The sequence below is a fragment of the Gobio gobio genome (genome assembly GCF_949357685.1).
Source record: "Gobio gobio genome assembly, chromosome: 23".
NCBI lineage: Eukaryota > Metazoa > Chordata > Actinopteri > Cypriniformes > Gobionidae > Gobio > Gobio gobio.
In genome coordinates this window covers 23,390,454-23,413,117 of record NC_137119.1, presented here as the reverse complement: position 1 = coordinate 23,413,117, position 22,664 = coordinate 23,390,454, and the positions used below count along the sequence as shown (strand labels likewise).

Here is a 22,664-nt window from a genome sequence, read left to right as displayed (position 1 = left end):
TAAATGTTTGGATGTTGCTCATTGATAACATATTTTTACATTGTATGAATGAACAATTTTGCCTAATTAAGGTTATTAAATTATAGTTAGTTGTACATTCAGACTGCACTTGCTCTTATGAGGAGATTAAAAAAGGAATAAAAATATAATTTAGAAAAAAATAAAAGTCTTGTATTAAAATGGGCGCTTCGAGCACTAGAGGTCGCTGTGGCGTAAAATGCTTAATTTGCACTATGGAATCCTCAGCTAGAGAAGCAGCAAATGACCTCAAGCCACGGCTGGACCTCGGAGACAGATGTCAAAATATCTTTACTTATTAGCCACTTCGTTTTTCCATAAGATATAATTAAAGGGGAGATACAATATTTTTGTGTTTCTTCAGTAGTCAAAGTCGTCGTAACAGGTGAATAAAAACTAATGTTTTTTGTTTGTTTTTTTGTTCCCTTACAATGCTACATGTTTATTTGGCAATAATATATCTTAATATTTCTCCTCAGCTCCTGTTCAGCAGGGTAACTGAAGGTAACCAGTTGTTAGCTTGCATTGATATTGATATGTTCACATATGTCATAAAAAAAATCTTTGGTAATAACTTACACGTTGGGCTGTAAATCTTTAGGTTGACAGGGAGTCGTTTGGATTCGACTTTTTACAGTCTATGGTTAGAATAAAAATCAAAGATTAAATTTACAATGATTTAATTCTATGTTTTGTTTTTGCATTTCAATTATATTTTAAATACTTCCCCAAATAAATTGCATTCAAGAAAATAAATGTAAAATGGCACTGTTTTATCGTAAATATTGTAAGTTTCCACGCAGGGTAAGCATTTAATTTCAATTGTGATTATAATGAATTGGCAAATACTTCAGTAGTTACTTCGGTAGTAATTTTGACCAGAGATGTGTAACAATTTGAAATGAATTACCACTGTGCTTTTGAAATGTGCTATATAAATAACTTAATTTATCTCACCAAAACCAGAGCGATGTTAGTCACCACAGTTGGTTAACTGCTAGGAGCGATCTATAAGGTTTAAAAAGCTGGCTATGTTTGGGAAATAAAGTGAAGGTGATGCCTAATTCGTTTGCTTTTTCACAGCTGAAGTGGTTGGACAGCTCTAGATCAGCCTCCATCTGAAGACAGCGAGCACTTCTCAGAATAAATCTGATTTTAATCCATAAAGTTTGATCCTTAGGCATAAAGTTGCCATCATAAAGGTTCTGCAAATGCATAATGCCACCGAAGATACAGTGGCAAGAAAAAGTATGAACCGCTTGCAGAATCTGTGAAAATGGGAATAATTTTAACTAAATAAGAGAGATCATACAAAATGCATGTTATGAAGATTTTGATGTCCATGAACAGGATGAAGATGTCCAGTTTTTTCTTATTTTGTTTAAATATTAAAAAGAAAATTACTACTTTTAGAACTGCCCTTCAGAAGCAAAAGAAGATACTTGCATGTTTCCCAGAAGACAAATTTAAGTACAATTTACCTTGATTTTCAAATTCAATACGTTTTCACCCTCCGGCTCTTAATACATTGTGTTTCCTTCTAGAGCATCAGTGAATGTTTGAACCTTTTTTAATAGTTGTGTTTTTCCTGAAGAACATTGGGCAGTTTAACTGCTCAGGACAAACAAGGGACTCATGAACAACCATCACAAAACAAAAAAACAGCCGTGTTGCACCTAAATGATAGCTTGATCCCCCTAAAGGACATAAAAACACAATGAGGGTTAGGTGTCAAAGAGAGTAGTCTATGCATAATATGAAGCCTTATTGTAAATATTAAGATACATTTCCAGCTCTGACTGATTTCAAATGGTAAATTTGGCCACTCCTGAAATGGGTCATACCATTAACATTACCTGAGCAGTGGTATTAAATACGCTATAAAACTGCACTTACTCAGGGATGTGCATTTATTGCATGGGCGAAGATCATAATGTGTTTGAAATGCGTACACTGTTCAAATGGATGATAACATTTGCCCTCTTTAATGCTCTTAAGCTGAATGTACGAAGTAAACTGTTTGCTGAAAATATCCACAATTTAACAACTCTGAAATAGGAGTTTATCGAGTCAAGTCATCTTGATTTATATAGCGCTTTATACAATACAGATTGTTTCAAAGCAGCCTTTTGAAAATTATGCATTTCAGCTGTTGTTCAGCTAAAGTCAGTTCAGTGTTGATTCAGTTCCCTTAAAGATAAATTAGCTAATTTAATCTATAAGGCAGATCTGCAAAAAAATTGTCATTGTCCAGCTCAGTTCAGTTCTCATACAACAGTGATTATCTGTAAATCAATTGCGTGTGAATGTTGTGTGTTAATATTATATATAGATAGTGTGTGTTCATATGTATTTGCATGTGCAAGAGTGAGACTCAACTGTAAAAAAAAAAACAAATGTTCATAAATATATAAAGCATATTATACAAAATGTATTATAGTTTATTTGGGTTATGACCGGTTGGGATATTAAAAATAAGATAATTTGTGCAGTGAAATAAATTTGTGCAAAAAAAAATGTGCAACATAAAAAAAATTGTGGGCACTTATTAGTACTTAACAGAAATTCTTATACATACTGTACGCTATCCAAATACTATTTTGTAACAGTAGTTTTTTGTAATGTAGAAGTAATTTGTGTGATGTAAAAAAGTGTGTGAATGCTACTTATTATGCTCACTGCTATAAAGAACACTAAACATGATAACAATATGCATTAAGTGTATATATTACAATAGGGACATTAAACCACTGGGTGTACTGAGGGCATGAAAAGGCTCTGTATTATCAAAGTTCACTATATAGGCTAGTCCATTCGTTGCACCATAGAAAATGAAACCGTTTAACAAAAGTGCAAACCAGTACAAAAAAGCGGACTTATGAAGGTGGTGTTTAGAAAATAACTAACAAACAAACACAATAATACATATATCAATAATAAATGTTTTAAAAAATATATGATTCTTGGTTGATACAATGTGAATATAGACGCTAGGGTACTGAAGTAAGTGGGCACTGGCGGTCGCTGTATCTCTCAGTGAACACTAGTCGCTGTATTTCTCTGAGCTGTGGCGTATGACGCTTCACTCGCTCGAATACGGAATTCCCAATCATCTCCAGTCATACACAGACACAGCACAGGGCCTCAACCTCATTCAGCTCGACGGTAGAAACCGGTACAGGTAAGACTAAATATCTTTATATACATGTCAGCTGCCCCGGTTTGGCAGGACATACAACTAAAGAAGGAAGACACTCGTTTTGTGTGGTATTTCAAACGACTTATTGCATAGGTGGCCATTTTACATCAAAACCTCATAAAGCTTCACCGTAATACAGGAGTATGTTAATAACAAGTGTTGTTTACCTTATTTTAATGTTATATTTTAATGTCATTCGTTTATTTGGCATTAACATGTCTTAAAATGTCTCCTCAGCGTCAGTTTACTAGGGTACCTGAAGCTAGCGAGCTGCTACCTAGCATTGCTAATGTATGTTTAGAAAAAACTGCTTTCAAAATAGACATGAAATGAAGACGTATATTTAAAGTTAACATGTTCTTCTTGGTAACGTCTACGGTGGAGACCTAAAGCGGTATAAATGCCGTGAGACAGTGATTTATACACATTCACATGAATTCTGCTGTCTCAGATGCCTACCTAGGCAGCATTGTTTGGCCAAAATGTCATAAGTGACCAAGAATGGGTTTTATTTTGGACCTATAGTTTCTTAAACCTCGTATGCAAGTGTGTGGTAAGTTTCCTTTTGAAATTATAGAAAGGTTTCCTAGAGAATGGCTTATGAGTCATGCTAATGAGTCCTCAGATGCAGAGTAGATGAATTGTTTTACAATAGGGACGAATTTCATGACACTCATGTAGATTTTCTTTTTTTTGGTGGACATTTGCACGCCACAAAAAGAATTGTCACACATTAAAAATCCTGTTCAAGCTTATGATGAATCAGCTGACTAGTAAAGAAAAGTATTTGTTGTGCTTTGTGTCCTTCTTGGACACCTGGCTTCTGTAACTTGTTTTGAACTTTACTTGATCCAACCACAGTTGATGAACATTTAAATGGACAAATCAGCCAAAAAAATGTAATTCTGTCATCATTTACTCACCCTCATGTTATTCCAAACCTGTATGGATTTCTTCTGAGAACACAACAATATGTATTGCTAATTAGCAATGAACTATTTGGTTACCAACATTCTTTAAAACACATTTTTGTGTTTCACAAAGGAAAGTAAGTCAGGTTTATGACATAAAGGTGAGTTATTGATGGCAGAATTTTCATTTATCCATTAAATGAAAAAGTGGGGGAATGTAATTTTCTTTTACCTTCTGAGACTTGCCTACTCTGACTGTAGTTGTTGACATTTTGACAACCTACTGATCCAATGTTTGATATCATGGAAATATCCCACTGATGAATGTGGGTCAAAGAGTCTAGCCTTGCTTTGGCTGATCTAATAAGATTAAATGTGACCAGGCTCAAGCAGTTTGACGTTCGCAAACTGTTTTCCCACAATGATCAAGCAAAGCGCTTGAGTTTTATATTTAATACAGTGCCTTAAAAGTACTGAAATATTCTGGGTAATGAATGACCATAATTGCTATTAATAGCTATCCCACTTACAGAGGCTGAAAGAAGAGTTTATATGCAGCATATATTGTAAAGCTGTGTTCGTTTATGTGTGTTAAAGGAGCGAGGGATCATTAAAAGTCAGTGAGTGTCCTCTTCAACCGCCGGTGTTTCTTATATGTGTCACCTTAAGCTGGACTGATCCTAAACGGTGTGACGCCACTCCATCTTGTTTATTTCCCCCCTGTTGTAAAACCTCTCACGCTCTGGGTCAGTGATTTAACAGGGCTGGGGTAGTTGTAGGACTTTGCTTCTCTTGATTTGACACTGAAAAAAAAACTTTAATTTAGCACATACTTGAGCATTTACATCTAAACTTGACTGTACGATATGATATATCCTAACAGTTACATTTCATCACTCAAGAGATGTTTTAGTGAATGTAGTCTCAGGCACATATATTAGTCGTTCTGCTGGCTATAGAAACAGCTGTCTGTAAACAAGAAGCCCTAGAAAGAACGATGTGGGAAATGCTATTAATAACCCAGCTAAGCCCAATCCCGCTGGTCACATGTTCTGATGCACCAACCCTAGGTCACTCTTGCCTCTAAAATGTGGCGTCTCGAACGTCACAACATGTAAACAATGACCAGCAATATTCATATCCTCTGCACCACAACACAGCAGTCAGACATGCCGCTAAATATAACCCTGACCCAACGCTTGTCACTTCACTTGAGCTCCGGTATGATGCTTACTGCTTAGTTCGTTCCCAAAAGTCGCCTGTTAGGTTTACTTTTTCTCTTAAATATATGCAAGTCAATTTTATTTAGTGACCTGGATAAATCTGTTTCGGGGCTCTTGCTTTTGTTTGTTGCCATAGAATAATTGCTTGGTATTATTAACACCTGTAAGTGCTGTTTATAATACTGTATGTCATGCATAACCTGTTGTCGTTGTTACATCTGTCATAATGAAAACGCTATTCCCTGTTTTATGGTAATGCACCCTTTTAAAGTGATGATAAATGTGATTATTTATTTCAAACCTGATTTGTTTGCTCTCGCAGATACCGTACGGAAGTGTTTGGATGCTGCTGTAACCCTAGACCAGCCTGTAGCACCATCTGTGAAGTGTAGCGGTACTCGTCCCTGAACTGATCCTGTCTGAACGCTCTCCAGCATGGTGGACTACATGTGAAGCAGCAGTGTTCTGGAGCAGAACGGGGAGAAGAGAGGATTTATCGGACGCAAGCAGACAGGCACTGAGACAATGTCATCCAACAGGGGCCAGAACACCCACGGGCTCAAACAGATTGGGCTGGACCAGATCTGGGATGACCTTAGAGCAGGGATACAGCAGGTCTATACACGCCAGAGCATGGCTAAGTCACGCTACATGGAACTCTATACGTATCTTACCAGGCACCACGGGATGAATGGGGATTAATGGGGGCAGCAGCTGTGGTCAGCACACTGAAAGCCTTTGTCTTGTTAGGTGTGGTACCATGTGTGTGAATTTTGCACTTGAGATGAGAATGAGACCTCGGCTTATGAGGCAAACGCATTGAATGGTTTAGGTCGCTGTCGCTTGCATTTCTTGTTTCATGGATGTGCAAGCGGTTTAAGAGAGCGTTAAAGGTCGTAATGGAAAGAAGTTTTTGGTATCGCTCTGAATCAGGGAGAATCGTGTGCTATGCAAAAGTACAGCAACTTTTTATCACTCTTTGGGTATGTTCTGAAGGTGGAATTCATAGGTGTAGCTCGGGCCCATTCTAAATGTGATGCAGTCTCAGTACTGTTGCTTGGTAAAAATGTGCAAAATCGTTTCAGTGGGAATCCGCAAGATTGGGAGTTTCGCATGCAGATTATGGTCAGGTAGAGCTGCACGATTTATCGTTAAAAGATAGAGATTTCAATTCAAACACCCATGCGATCTCATTCCTAAACAACAACGTTTTGCCTGTGTCAAATTCACACTTGAACATTCAAATCTGTTGGTGCTACCGCTGACCCAGAGAGAGTAGTTTTCATGTACAGGTATGAAACGGCTTCACAAACAGCCTTTTCAACCGTGTTAATATTAACCCTATTCACAGTATTAAAGGGATGAAAATTAGCCCATAATTTACTCACCCTCAAGTCATCCTAAGTGTATAAGACATTCTTCTTTCAGACAAATAAAATCAGAGTTATGATATTACAAAAGTCTAGGCTAATCCAAGCATTAGAATTGGATTTATAGTTGCTCTGTTTTTGAAGTCCATAAAAAGTGCATCTGTCCGTCAAATAACGTGCTCCACGCGGCTCTGGGGTGTTAATAAAGGCCTTCTGAAGCGAATCGACGCGTTTGTGTAAGAAAAATATCCATATTTAAAACTTTATCAAGTAAACTTTCGGCCGACCGCCTTCCGTGGAAAAGTGTTGAATGTTGAAAGTGAAACTCAAGATGCAAGAGCAACTATAAATCCAATTCTAATGCTTGGATTAGCCTGGACTTTTGTAATATAACTCCGATTATATTCGTCTGAAAGAAGAATGTCATATACACCTAGGATGACTTGAGGGTTAGTAAATTATGGGCTAATTTAAATTATCCCTTTAATATTTCTGTTACAAATATTCATATTATCACAGAAGTACTGGGATAAAAGTTATAGTTTGGATATAAACACTGATGTCTATGGAAGTGATCAAAATAGGGTAGGCCTATATACCCTTTTTTCAAACAACTATTGTATCGATTACATTGCTACGCTACAAGTGACTGTTAAAGGCACAGTATGTAAGATTTTGCGGGATAAAATATCCAAAAACCACTAAAATAATGTTATATTTTGTTGACTTGTGTACTTATACTATCCCAAATGTTTCCAGGAATGTTTATATCCAGAGAAATAAGCAATTTTAACCAGGACACGGACTGTGTCCGTGCATCGCCTATCAATGACATTATCCCCGCGTTACCCTCGATTTCCGTACAAAAACAGATTTTGTAGAAACACCAAAGGCGGGTGAGCAACTGTTTGGATACATTCATGGACAGAAAACGAATCATTGTTATATCTTGATTTCTATATGTAATATAATTTACATATCGTGGCTTCAAAATGTTTTTGTCACTGAATCATTAATTCAAGAGATTTGTTCAAAAAAATGCAGATTCATCCATTAATGGAACAAGTGGAGCACTGAATTTCTCTTCCCAATAGACTAGGGTCCTTAGAATCGTCCGTTACGGTGCCCCTGACCCCAACTTTACTGTTCACTCTATGAGTCAACATGTCAACGGATTAAATGTTATTATATTGGATAATGAATCCTTTTTTAATATTAGAGAACATGAAATCATTGAGTGTAAAATACTATTTCAAATTAGCTTCATCGCGATGTAAAAGTTTTATATTTATTTATTTATATACACTGTCTATTTTTAATTTTAAATAGCACTGAAATTATAAATTATATTTATGTAAAATGTGAATGTTTTTTCAAAGTACCTGATGTTATTACTTTAATTAGTTGTTTTTTTTTGTAGTGTCACTTGTAGTGTCAGACGTCTCACTGCCAATCATGAGTTTTCCATTCTAGAGCTCTTCAAAGCAGTTTGTGTCTGGGAAATGAACACTTACAAGGGCCTCTGTCTGCTTTCAAATGTGCAGTTTTGCATTTCACCCACTAGTGCCACATCAGACACAGGCGTGTAATTGCTCTGAGTTTCATCTGCCACCCACAGCTGTCATTCTCCTCTACATCTTCAGTAGTATTTATTTTTTTGTCTGCGTGTGGCCCTGTGTGCACCCAAAAAACTGCTGTTTCTGCGCTGCTGAGAACCTGACAGTCTAAGCATGTAGTTTATAGCATCTGAGAGCTGCCATTGCAACTCAGTGGAGCTCACGGTTAGTGTTAGAGGTGTGAAACTTAGCACCCAGGGGGGAAAAAAACACAAATTAAATTCTGGTAATCACTGTTTATGTGTTCACAACTTTTAAGCTACTGCTTGCAATAAATTCACACCCATGTAGAGGACTTTTAATATTGTTTAATATTTCTGTCCAAGATACATAAAATCTTCTCTAGGCGGCTTCTCGCATGTCAGAGTAGATCATGTCTATTAAATGTTTTCTCAAGGGCTTGAGCACTGTCGAAGGTACTGTCCTATTCTTGTTTAATTTTGAGAGGCGACCTTTGGATTTGAAACTGGATGTTTTAAGCTTCTTGGAAATGGTACAAGTTCCTTTAAAATGTTGTACATTTCCCCGTTTAGATTATTTTTAAGGGGACATACACTGATCAGGCATAACATTATGACCTAATATTGTGTTGGTCCCCCTTTTGCTGCCAAAACAGCCCTGTCCTGTCGAGGCATTAACTTTACTGAAGGTGTGCTGTGGGATCTGTCACCAAGATGTTAGCAGAAGATCCTTTAAGTCCTGTAAGTTGCAAGGTGGGCCCTCCATGGATCTGACTTTTTTGTTCAGCACATCTCACAGATGCTCGATTGGAGGCCAAGTCAACACCTCAAACTCGTTGTTGTGCTCCTCGAACCATTCCTGAACCATTTTTGCTTTGTGGCAGGGCGTATTATTTTGCTGAAAGAGGCCACAGCCACCAGGGAATACCATTTCTATGAAAGGGTGTACATGGTCTGCAACAATGCTTAGGTGGTACGTGTCAAAGTAACATCCACATGGATGGCAGGACCCAAGGTTTCACACTTCCTCTGCTGGCTTGTCGCCTTCCCATAGTGATGTAAAAGAAAACGTGATTCATCAGACCAGGCCACCTTCTTCCATTGCTCTGTGGTCCAGTTCTGATGCTCACATGCCCACTGTTGGTGCTTTCGGCAGTGGACAGGGGTCAGCATGGGCACCCTGACTGGTCTGCGGCTATGCAGCCACATATGCAACAAACCACAATGCACTGTGACACCTTTCTATCAGAACCAGCATTAACTTCTTGAGCAATTTGAGCTACAGTAGCTCGTCTGTTTGATCAGACCACATGGGCCAGCCTTCGCTCCCCACATGCATCAATGAGCCTTGGCTGCCCATGACCCTGTTGCCGGTTCACCGCTGTTCCCTCTTTGGACCACTTTTGATAGATACTGACCACTGCAGACCGGGAACACCCCACAAGAGCTGCAGTTTTGGAGATGCTCTGACCCAGATGTCTAGCCATCTCAATTTGGCCCTGATCAGTATATGATGCTATTTTAAAAGGTCATTACTTTGTTTGTTGGGTGTACTAAAGAGGTTAGGATGTCACATTTTTCACATCCTGTACATTATTACAGCACCTCAACCTTTCATCTTTTTTCAGAAGGTTTTGCTTTCGCATTGAAACACTGTGCCATGATGACAACACTACAATTCACTGAGTCCTCGCCCTCTTTACTTGCGTTTCTATGCCTTTGGGCGGGCATTATGCTAATATATTTAAATTTGTGAAATAGATGCAGAAGTAATATCTGGACTTTGTTTGAGGCGTTTTAGGGAGATCTAGAGCTGTGTTCTCTGTTAGATAATAATTTCCTTTTTGTGGGAGACTCTTAAGTTTTGTAACTGAAGGTCTTATGCATGCACAAATGGAATCATTACACACTGAAGTACAGGGCATCAAATGTCCTCTATAAGTGGTCAGAACTGAACTGTGGGCACCACAAACTGTTATGGAATAAGTGGGTTTTTTCACTGTTGGACAATAGGTTTGAACTACGCCTGAATTCCATGCTAAGCAAACAGTTATACTGTCCAAATTCCACATATAGTTTATGCTCATACTTTTCGTATTAGATTCGGACATCTACAGATTCGGAAACAATTACAGAGGTAAACTCTATAGGTGTGTAGGAGACCCCTATCTGGCACTGTTAATCCACAGTATGCTTATTCATTTTTGTACCCTGATACAGCTACAAAGACAAAGCAACTTGGAAGCTGACATCTCTATTATCTGTCTGTCAACGTTTCCTCATATACTATCTTAAGACTTTAACCTACTGTTCAGACATGTGTATAACTACTGTACCAGCGTGCACCAGTCCAACCAGGCCAGGGGTGCTGGCATCCCCTCCTCCAAACCCTCCAAGAAAACTCCCACCCCTGGTGGGGCTCAGTTTGTCGGACTAGAACTCTACAAAAGACTGAAAGATTTTCTGAGGGGCTATCTGACAAACCTTCTCAAGGTAATGGCCTACAGTGTGTTTATGGTTGGGGATGCATGATACATTAGTGATCATATTGCTGTTGGTCAGTTTAAAAAAAAATATGTTTGACTTTGATCTTAATTGAAAACAGATAACATGACGGCTTATCTAATTTATACTCTTTGTTTGCCTTGTTACAAAAATATTAAACCGTATAGTAAACTCTGTATTGTAATGTTTTTATGCCTGAATTTTATGTTTAGTTTGGAATTTCTATGACAGTGTATTTATATTGACTACTGGCAATACATAAAAATGTAATAATAAAAATGATCTATTGATATGGCTTGTTGTAATAATTGCCCTCACTAAAATGGATAGCAGTGTGAGTGCTTCTCCAGACATCTTCCTGACTTCTCCTCTTGTTTCTCTCCTCCATCTGTGTGTGTCTGGCAGGATGGAGAGGACCTGATGGATGAGAGCGTTCTGAAGTTCTACACACAGCAGTGGGAGGACTATCGCTTCTCCAGTAAAGTGTTAAACGGGATCTGTGCTTACCTCAACAGACACTGGGTGCGCCGAGAGTGTGATGAGGGACGGAAAGGAATTTATGAAATCTACTCTGTAAGAGAAACAGCACACGCCCCTGCCTGACTCATAGGTTCCTGTTTTACATTTCCACACATTGTGTTCATAAGACTTGGAATAATGACTACACTATATCATAGCTATATTTATTGCTCATAATAGCCAATATATGCAGACCTGTGACCACACGTCATCTGTATCTTTAATTAACATTAGCTTAGAGACTTTTTGAGAGATTCGATTACAGGCTGACTTTTTGTCACTAAATCTTGCATTTCTTGGTCTTGTGTAATCTAAATGGTAACTTTCTTAAAGCAGTAGTCCTCTCATGCCTCATTGCAGTAAGAAACCGTAATAAAATAATGTGTCTCTTTCACAGCTTGCTTTGGTCACTTGGAGAGAGTGTTTATTTAGACCTCTTAATAAGCAGGTGAGTCGTCTCTTTATATTCCTCATTTATCGGTCATTTTTAATTGTCGCAAAATAGTACATGCGTGTGTCTAAATGAGTGTATGTAAATTTATATCCCCCTGTGTTTTATTTTATATAGGTGACAAACGCTGTGTTAAAACTCATTGAGAAGGAGAGGAATGGTGAGACTATTAACACCAGACTCATCAGTGGAGTGGTGCAGTCCTATGGTGAGTGTGGCAGCGCTGCATCTGTCCTATGATGCTATCTCACAAAACTTGAGCCAGATGTCCTGTAAATATAATTGAAATCTTGTGCGAGTCATAGAAGTGGAATAAACCCAGTGCTGTCTAAACCTTTAAAGCATTATGTTGTGATTTGGTTTGTCTTTTCCAGTTGAGTTGGGCTTGAATGAGGATGATGCATTTGTGAAGGGGCCGACATTATCAGTTTACAAGGAGTACTTTGAGACGCAGTTTTTGGCAGATACCGAGCGCTTCTATACACGGGAAAGCACAGAGTTCCTCCAGCAAAACCCTGTTACTGAATACATGAAAAAGGTAAACTAGTGACAATATCATGTGTGAATGAGTTTAGATTCAAATCGGACGTTATTATGCTAATTGCAGGGGATTTTTATGGGAAATTGGTTTTACTACATATTTAAGCATACATTTCTTATAATTATGAGTACTCAGACTTAACCCTTAATCACCCCTCAAGTAGGGTTTACGTTTGTGATCCTTGGGGTCAGATTGACCCCAAACATTTACAGAGCGATTGCATAAGGAAATATACATTTTTTTGCATGGAAAACTATATATAATTTTTTTGATTTACTTCACAACTTTACATTTATGCTGTGTTTTGTGGATATTTGGTAGTTTTTTACCTATTTACTGCACAATTACTTAAAGCCATAAATTGGCTCATTAAAAATATTTTTTTATGACAAAATCACTTAAATGATGATCTTAATTAAATCTAAATTGTTTTTGGACACTGCTCTGTGTTAGGGATATAATACTGCCATCTGCAGGTTTGTGGAAAAACCTTAGGAATTATAGTTAAAGAAAGAAAGTGCAATGACCTCATATATCCAGCAGAGGTCCATAGGGACTTCATTTTCAGTGTGTGTGTGTGTGTGTGTGTGTGTGTGTGTGTGTGTGTGTGTGTGTGTGTGTGTGTGTGTGTGTGTGTGTGTGTGTGTGTGTGTGTGTGTGTGTGTGTGTGTGTGTGTGTGTGTGTGTGTGTGTGTGTGTGTGTGTGTGTGTGTGTGTGTGTGTGTGTGTGTGTGTGTGTGTGTGTGTGTGTGTGTGTGTGTGTGTGTGTGTGTGTGTGTGTGTGTGTGTGTGTGTGTGTGTGTGTGTGTGTGTGTGTGTGTGTGTGTGTGTGTGTGTGTGTGTTGCATTTGTGCTCTAGTATTAGTTTATTGTTGTTGATTGTATTTGCCAATTTCTATACAAATGCGCTCTGTTGCAGTCACACACGTGTGTTTGTGTGCGTGTGTGTATGAGATAGAAAGTTCATTCCACTTTGTGATTATGCTCTAGGGCCAGACCTTGATTTAAATGTAGACATTTTCAGATTTATATTGGAATTTTTATTTTTTTTGTGACAAAGTGATTTTTTTTTTTTTTTTCATTTTTCCATTTATATTCAATGTGGGTTCAATCTGACCCCGAGGACCTTAAATGGTAAAAAAAAAAATTTACACACCTTTAGAACAACCAAATCAATCCCAGATTTGTTGTGCATGTTTAGATAGATTATTTAGGAAAAGTCACAGAGTCTCATACCCCTGAGATGAAGGGAACACTTTTTAAAAATGGAGGAAAAGTCCAGTGGGGTCAGCTGGACCCCAAGGGGTGATTAAGGGTTTAAAGAGTGTTAACTGTAAGATCATGTGTGTTTATTCGTGCAGGCAGAGGCACGGTTACTGGAAGAGCAGCGGCGGGTACAGGTGTATCTCCACGAGAGCACACAAGACGAGCTGGCTCGCAAGTGTGAGCAGGTCCTCATCGAGAAACACCTGGAGATCTTCCACACAGAGTTCCAGAACCTTCTAGATGCTGATAAGAATGAAGGTCAGCCTGTGCTGCAATGTCACCTTCATTCGGAGGAAATGCTTGTTCTGACATTTCATTTTGAAGAAGCAAGCATTTAAAATTATACACTTAGTTTGACAGTCAATACACTTTTTATAATTGCAGATCTCGGTCGGATGTACAACCTTGTTTCCCGGATCACAGACGGATTGGGCGAGCTCAAGAAGCTCTTGGAGTCCCACATTCATAATCAAGGACTGGCAGCCATCGAGAAATGTGGAGATTCAGCACTCAATGTAAGCCACAGTGATGGTGTGGACAATACTTTCAGTCTTCAGCTGCTACTATGGAGAGGAATTGAAAATTTGATTGATTTGATTTTCTGAAAATGTGCTAAACCTGTTGGAACCACAGCTTAACCTGAATACCCTGAAGTCAAGGCCTCATTTCACTGTATTGATGCATAGCAGGTCTATTCTTACCATGACAATGGTTGTTTGTCTAACTAGGCGTTATGTGAGCCCCAGGGTCTTTTTGCATGTTTTCCAGTAACTCTGTTCCTTTTAACAACTTAATTTGATCATAGTTTGAACTTGTTTTCCAGGATCCTAAAATCTATGTGCAAACAATATTGGACGTTCACAAGAAATACAATGCTCTCGTCATGTCTGCGTTCAATAATGATGCTGGGTTTGTGGCGGCACTTGATAAGGTTTGTGATCTATGTTAGTATTTTCACACAAAAAAAAAAAAACGGTTTTATGCCAGTTATTTATATCTTTTGATCTCATGACGACGATGAGATCAGATCTCTGCGTTGAGCATACCGGCTGTTTTCAGACTCCTTGTGCATACAAAACTCTCACTGGATTATTACAATAATGGCAGTGAATGTTTGGAATTGTAAACTGATATTTCCTACTGACTCACTACAGCAAAAGATATAAATAACTGGCTTAAAACCTGATTTTATTTTTTGTATGGTTTTGAGCGATAGAGTTTATTTACAGCGCTGGTGTAACTTTCACTCTGTGATCTGCTCTTCAGGCCTGCGGAAGATTCATTAATAATAATGCGATAACCAGGATGGCACAGTCCTCAAGCAAATCCCCTGAGCTTCTGGCCAGATACTGTGACTCCTTACTGAAGAAGAGGTGAATTCTCTGTCAGCCAGAAATGACTGAAGTCCAGTGAAAGTCTGTTCCACTTCCATTATTGCGAACACATCAGTTTTACACATACTGTATGTTTTAGGATTTGAAGTATGACTCTTTGAATGCAGTATTCGGACAGACATGTATAAAAAGCTGCTTCTTTAGGATTGACAACATATTTCAAGAAAACTGCAATAGCAAGGTTCTATGTGTGAAACTCCACTACAGTGCATAGACTCAAAAGATGAAATTTGTCGTGAAACTGTCTAGGAAAGTTAGTTTGCTTTTAGATTTGGATCAGTTGCAGGTGTGTGCATTCCACAGATTTAACTGAGTGTGTGTTTCATTTAGTTCAAAGAATCCAGAGGAGGCTGAGCTAGAAGATACTCTCAACCAAGTGGTGAGTTTTCCCATTCTCCACAGAAATTAAAGTTTAGTCCCTTAATGCATTCGGGATCTCGACTTGGTGCAAACATCAATACCTGATTTCACAGACAAGGCTTAAGCCTAGTCCCTAAAAATCTGTCTTTGAGCAACTTGCACTGGGATATCTTAAAATATGTTTTGTTGACAATTGTTTTGTCTCAAGATGCACACAAGTGATGTTTTTTTCTTTCTAAGTGTCATTTCTAAATGCTACTTAAATGTCCTAATTTAACTAAGGGCTACGTCTACATTAATCCGGATACATTTGAAAACAGCGTTTTCATTTTAAAACGCTCTCTGTCCACATGAGCGTTGTCAAGCGTTTTCCAAAAGTTTCTTATCCACACTGAAATGTCGGAAAAAGCTAAATTCACCTTACTGTGCATGCGTTAAACCTCATAAATGCTCACCGAGATGACAGACAGAACAAGACGTTATCACACAATTCTTCTGGCAGGATCATTTTATTAAAAGGTAACTAAACCCCAGCTCAGAGCTTAACTCCACCCACTGGCAATATTTGAAAAATGCTGGAAAAGTGGGCAGAGCCCAGCGGAGACAGAGGGGACGAACCGAGGGCGGGACTGAGCGGAGGGCGTGCACCTGAGACCCGCAGCGACGGATTGATTGACAGCTGTCTTACTCGCGAGTCGTAAAGATGGAGAATGACTGGAGTGACGCCAGTAGCTTTGCAACAGAGCGGTCATTCTCCCCCGCCTTAACCTGAAGTGGAGGAGGGTGAATTGTCTGTAGACACAGACCCAGAGCCTTATCAATGCGAGCCGCTGGCTCAAACTGCGTTAACTCCCGATGCTAGCGAAGCAGCAGCAGCAGCGCAAGATAGAATGAGACCTCTGACCTAATCTACGAACAGTCAAATCCTTATAATGAATGCCACTAAAAATAGATCCGATACATACAATGTATTTTCATTCAAATTAACTGAATCAATAAGCATCGCAGGACCAATAAGGTCAAACCTAATAGCCTATTATAAACAGATTTCCTCAAATAAAAGTTAGACTATATACGCCAGCACGTTACGGTATTGTTGTTCGTTACCGCGGCAACCAGTTGCGTGTCAGGGTTTGAAAGTGCGTCTCATGTATGAAACTTATCTGTACACATGACGGGCGGCAATAATATCGCAAGAAAATCCTGACGTGTACTGACAAGTGCATTATTTAACCGCATTTTCTTCATTACAATGTTAAAGCAAGTGTCAAGTGAGTTTCATTCATAATGTTTCCATATGTAACATGACCGTTCATACTGGAGTGAAGCCGTTCTCATCATGTGATTGGGGAAAACATTTCTGAGGGCGTGGTGAGCTGGTGCCATAAGTCACGATGACCTACAACGTCCAATAGGAAAATTCAACTGCAGTAGCCAGCGTTCAACCTTAAGAGGGCACCACTTAGACGGTTTGACACCATATATTATAGAATCAAAACACTTTATACCCAAATGTCAAAACATTTACTCGAATCAATGAACAGCACTAATAAAGCCCCAGTCTTGCAGATCATTAACTAAAAAAAGTCTTGCCTTTGCATCCACTGATGCATCCAGGTCGCACTCTGTCACCATTGGTCTAAAACGCAACTGCTGTCATGTTTTGCCACAGGAACGCAATATCGAGTAAATTTTGTGTCATCTTTGCAGGACTGTGAAGAGTGCACAAAGTAACATATTTTATACATAGCACATAACAGGCACAATATAGCGGTATAGACATGAATACCTATTGGTGCAATATGGGTCACATGCATCATTGTTTTCAAATACCTCCGTTTTCACAGTCTACACTACAAATGTAGTGTAGACTGTGTTTTAAAATGTATCAGCTTTGGGGAACGTTTTCAAAAAGCTAAGTTTTTGTTGACTGAAAACGCCGCCTCAGTGTGGATGGGAGGCCAAAACAGAGATAAAAATATACGTTTTCAAACAAAAACGTATTAGTGTGGACATGGCCTTAGTGTTTGAGTGTTAAGAATCCAATCATTAATGTGATAAGCACTATGAAATCCATTTTGTGTAGTTTTTGTCCCTTTTAATGTTTCTAGATTGTAATGTTAATTCAATTTTAATCAATAAGCATGTCTAATCAATGAAATTCATAAAACTTAATCTTAAACTAAATCAATCTTTTAAAACATAATCAAATTTATATCAATTCCTTTAACAACAGAACATTGCTTTTTTTGTCAAATAAAGTGGTGCACAAGAGCTGAGTTTTTTTTGTTTGTTTTGTTTTTAATATTAATATATGTAATTGTCGTAATTTCTTCGTTACACCAAATGTTAATTTGAATGGTTTATAGTCAAGACCTTTGATTTTCTGTGTTCTCTTTGATGATTTAAATTATGAAATGCTGGTAAACTCTCAGAGCAGCTCTGAATGTTCATGTGTAGTGTGTGAGATGCTGAGCGTCGCACATGCTTGAGTGTGTATTCAACGATGCTGCACATTCACTCTGAGACATGCAGAACATGGAGACTTCTTATCACGGTTGAATAATCGCAGACACTAGTCCATCTCACGATTATAATTTGATCAATTGTACAGCCTGTTTCTTGATGTATTAATTAAAATCCTACCAAATTCCATAACATTTTGTATACAGTAAAAAAAAAAAAAAAAAAAATCAGCATCAGATAACTCATAGGGACCTAGTTAATCTGTGACAGACTGTTCAGAATGGAACACTAAAGTATATGGCACAGCATATACTCTGTACTGCATTATAACAAAATCAGCAGTAGTACAAGGTGTGCTGCAAATGTTTAATATTTGTTCCGTGTGCACCGTCCAGTTATCATCTTAGAAAAGAATATGGTTATTTATATTTTCGGTCAGAATGCATACTGTATGGTAGTGTGCACAAATTGCTGAATGTAAATCAATTCATGCGACTGACAAGATTCTCCAACATTCTTTACCATCAGATGGTGGTTTTCAAGTATATTGAGGATAAAGACGTGTTCCAGAAGTTCTATGCCAAGATGCTGGCCAAAAGACTGGTGCACCAGAACAGTGCCAGCGACGACGCCGAGGCCAGTATGATCTCCAAACTGAAGGTTTGTGCACTTGTTTAGTGAAGATGGCTCGCTTTACTGCTCTTCCTTTCTAGGGCTGGGGATTGATACAAATTTCACAATCCGATTTCGATTCCATGTTGATTAATTGGGCTGTGTATCGGGAACAGTACATGGCACATTTTCTCAAGGGAAAAGAAATCTCAACTAATGCTGTAAACTATACAGAGCACCCCAGTTGGTACATCACAATATTGTTCAAGGTTTAAAAACTGATTTGTATAGGCTAATTACATTTGCAGGCGCTACAATGATCTGTCACGCCACATTATGTGCAGTGTGCCAAAATGGTATTTATTGTTTGAATTTCATAATAAAATTGACTATTTGAAAGCTGAGACTTTTCATTTCAAAAGTACCAAAGTTTATTGCGATTTATTGGATGGGAGGCGCTACACATTTTTTTTCATTCATCAACTGAAAGCGGCATAGACTCTTTGGGATATCAGATCATCAAAATGAGAATTTTTTTTTCTGCCCACCCTCAGCAAGCGTGTGGTTTCGAGTACACCTCCAAACTCCAGCGCATGTTCCAGGACATCGGTGTCAGCAAAGACTTGAATGAGCAATTCAAAAAGCACCTTACCAACTCGGAGCCTTTGGACTGTAAGTGCTCAACACTCTGGCTTTACATCGATTCCTCATGTTTGCTTGTGTTTGGAGTGTTTTTATAATATATGTCATTGCTGATGAATAAAAGTGCAAATGAAAGACTCCGGCTCCATCTGTCTCGCAGTGGATTTCAGTATCCAGGTTCTGAGCTCTGGCTCATGGCCGTTCCAGCAGTCTTGCACATTCGCTTTACCATCTGAGGTGAGACGCTCGGACGCTTAACCCTGTCATTTTCGAAGTCCTTCACACCCTTCCACGAGCTGAGAACAATGTGTGATTACACTTCCAGTTGATGATGGCTTTGTTTTTCACAGTTGGAGCGGAGTTACCAAAGATTTACAGCTTTTTATGGAAGTAGACACAGCGGCCGAAAGTTGACATGGCTTTACCATTTATCCAAAGGAGAGCTGGTCACCAACTGCTTCAAGAACAGATACACTCTGCAGGTTTGTTCCTCTTCATGGCTGTCATGCCAGCGGTCATATAAAGCATGCACTGGGACTCATTAAGAAGGTTGTAGGACTCAGCTGGCACTAGTGTCAGCATGTGTTTATGTGGTGTGTCCCCGCAGGCCTCCACCTTCCAGATGGCCATCCTGCTCCAGTTCAACACCGAGAACAGCTACAGCGTCCAGCAACTGGCTGACAGCACACAGATCAAAACTGTGAGTGCCATGCCATTGCTTTATATCTCTAACAAATCTCATTCTCATTCTTCCTGAACACACATATCAATAAGTATACATTGATGTCCATTATATAAAATTCATACTAGCAGAATTAGTCAGTGATTTATATTTATGTAAAGTCCCACTGGTTTAAATTATTTATAAATGAAGACTTCAGATGCAAAAGCCTCTAAGTCCATCTGACGTTTTTCTTTAAAGGGGTCATAGAATGGTACATGCACCTTTACAAGTTGATTGTATTGAAATGTGTGTTGGCAGTGCCTGTACACAACCATCCTCTAATGATAAAAATCCATCCAGTGTTTTTTTTTTAATCTCCTTATATGTTTTCCCCTGTCTCAAATCGAGCCGTGTGACCATGTGACGTTACACGGTGTACGCCCCTCCTGCGATTGTTGATTGACAGCAGCGTTTCAACACAGACCCGCCCTGAGCGAGCTGTCATCAGTCCGCCCTTGTTTACATGCTGGAGCAGAATGGCGTCTAAGCGATTGTGGTGTTCTGTTCTTGGGTGTAATAACGAACACAACAGTCATTATGATGTTCCTACATCCGACCCGCTGAAGACGCAGTGGCTGAGTTTTGTTTTTGAAGGGAATATTCCCCCCGATCAACCTCGATGGTGTCATGTTTGCGCGAATCATTTCTCCGCAGACTGCTTTATAAACGAGGGTCAGTATAAAGCAGGTTTTGCCAAGAAGCATTAAGCAATAAGCATTTTTGTCAGGCTTCTATGTATAGGTTTCTACCTAAGTAGCGGTTCTTCTGAATGGCCTGAGGCTGGGATTCAGTGGGTTTGAAGTGAAAGTATTTTATGAATGTATACTATATGCGGAGAGCATTCACTCAGTATCGTTATCTCATTTTTGACCGAATTGGCTTTTAGAGGCTTTTGCATCTGAACTCTTCAAATATTGAATTCGATATAAAGAATCCATATGAATGATCTAAATCATACTATTTAATCATACTATTTAAATGATCATTCTAAATATTCCTATTAAAAATAAGTGATTTTATCAATGTGTGATTGGGGGGGAGGATTTAAAAAAAAAAAATATGAATTCGTTTTTTTATGTTCTTGTATGTTTGCATTTCGCAGGATATTTTGGTTCAGGTCTTGCAAATCCTCTTGAAATCAAAGTTGCTGGTAAGTGTTGACAACTGGTTGCTTATTGCAGTGTTTCTCAAATGGTGGGTCGCACCCCAAAAGTGCAGTATGTAGTCAAAGAAACGACAACAAAATAATTGGAATTACACTATTTATTTTTTTTCATGCAAGAATTTTATTTTGAAAGATATGCATGAAAGCGGCTGACTCTTGTCAGTGCAGTTTACTGCTTGATTCAAATTCCTAAAAAGTGACAATAGGGTCATTTAAATGTGGGTCCCATGGACAAACCAGTTGAGAACCACTGGCTTACAGGATCCTTACAGAACTCAGCTGTTTATATTTATTTTATTTGCCGCTTTGTGATATGGTTAGAAATGTTTAAATGCCTATATTTGAATGAAATATTACTGTTTTGTTTTAAATATATATTTAAAAGATTTAGACACCCATACATTTTGTTTTCTTTTTTGTAGGTCTTGGAGGATGAGAATGCAAACATAGATGAAATGGATTTCAAGCCCGATACATTAATCAAGCTTTTCTTGGGCTATAAGAAGTAAATGGTTTCCTTCAGTTTTTTCTTACAGATTCATGTTTGATCTGCATAGTATACACTAATAATTGACTTTCAGTAACATTTGAAATATTTCAGAAATTACATACTATTTTTAAATATGTTGCACAATGTCATCTGTCTCTGTGCGCGCAGTAAAAAGTTGCGGGTAAATATCAATGTGCCAATGAAGACAGAGCAGAAACAAGAGCAGGAGACGACACATAAGAACATTGAGGAAGACAGGAAGCTCCTCATACAGGTATTACAAATGAACTATAGCAATCCCTTGATTTTCGAATGAAAGATTCTTTTGATTTTACATGTTCTTTTTTATTCTTGTGTGCAGGCAGCTATCGTGAGAATCATGAAGATGAGGAAACTTTTAAAGCACCAGCAGCTTTTGGCAGAAGTGCTGAACCAGCTTTCTTCACGATTCAAACCTCGTGTTCCTGTCATCAAGGTAACTTGGATGCAGCACTGTGCAATACAGATTGCTTATGAAATATTCATTAGAAATATTAAAATCGGCCTTTTTTTTTTTCAGAAATGCATCGACATTTTGATAGAGAAGGAATACCTGGAACGTGTGGATGGGGAAAAAGACACTTACAGTTACTTGGCATAAAAATGTCCTCTGAAGTTTGATGTCCTTGCTCAGATATTTGTCTAATGTTTTGAGGAATCTCAACAGAGTGGGCACAGACAAACAGAGGATTCTCTTATCAAGATCTCAAGGCCTTGTTGCCAAGCAGGACAATTTGACACTGGACTTTTCCCTTTAAACCCAGACTGCTAAAACGGCCAGTCTTTGTCTTCAAGCCCTTAAGCTGCTCAGGATTGCCATTTACTTTTTAATGTGTAAATACCGGACATTGAACTATACTCATAGTGGGACCCGGAGTCAGGGTTGCATGCTATTGCCTATCATTATGAAAAGACAAAATGCTGATTCATTTAATTGTAATTCACAATGACTTTTGGAAAACGGATTGGTTTCAGACAGAAATACCTACAAGAGGATACTTTTCAGCAGCAGCACTCTGACTATAATCATGTCTGTCTGACTGGCTGGTTAGTTTCAGTTACCAGTCATGAGAAACACCATTTGTATAGTACAGTTCATTTTATAAATGTCATGAATAAACTTAATTTTTCTTTATGCTTTCTCAGTGCTCAGTCTTGTTCATTTATGCTTATTATTTGTTTTAGTGGCCTAA

General features: G+C 38.5%; 1 protein-coding gene and 1 long non-coding RNA gene across 2 annotated transcripts; both read left to right on the top strand.

Annotated features, from left to right (window-relative positions):
* The first annotated feature begins 228 nt into the window (after window positions 1–228).
* On the top strand, window positions 229–2,545 carry LOC307119690. Its single transcript, XR_013815670.1, has 3 exons — window positions 229–403; window positions 498–522; window positions 1,102–2,545. It is a non-coding gene; the product is annotated as an uncharacterized lncRNA (long non-coding RNA).
* Window positions 2,546–3,027: 482 nt separating this feature from the next.
* cul1b (cullin 1b) lies at window positions 3,028–22,606 on the top strand. The gene is made up of 22 exons (XM_079806119.1): window positions 3,028–3,199; window positions 5,674–6,016; window positions 10,613–10,790; window positions 11,208–11,375; window positions 11,719–11,769; window positions 11,890–11,980; window positions 12,147–12,310; window positions 13,675–13,837; window positions 13,964–14,094; window positions 14,403–14,510; window positions 14,846–14,952; window positions 15,304–15,352; window positions 18,328–18,459; window positions 18,966–19,083; window positions 19,214–19,290; window positions 19,404–19,535; window positions 19,661–19,753; window positions 20,880–20,927; window positions 21,365–21,447; window positions 21,601–21,706; window positions 21,794–21,907; window positions 21,992–22,606. Exons 2-22 carry the CDS (start codon window positions 5,877–5,879, stop codon window positions 22,070–22,072), a joined length of 2,334 nt encoding a protein of 777 aa, XP_079662245.1. The 5' UTR covers window positions 3,028–3,199; window positions 5,674–5,876; the 3' UTR covers window positions 22,073–22,606.
* Window positions 22,607–22,664: the final 58 nt, after the last annotated feature.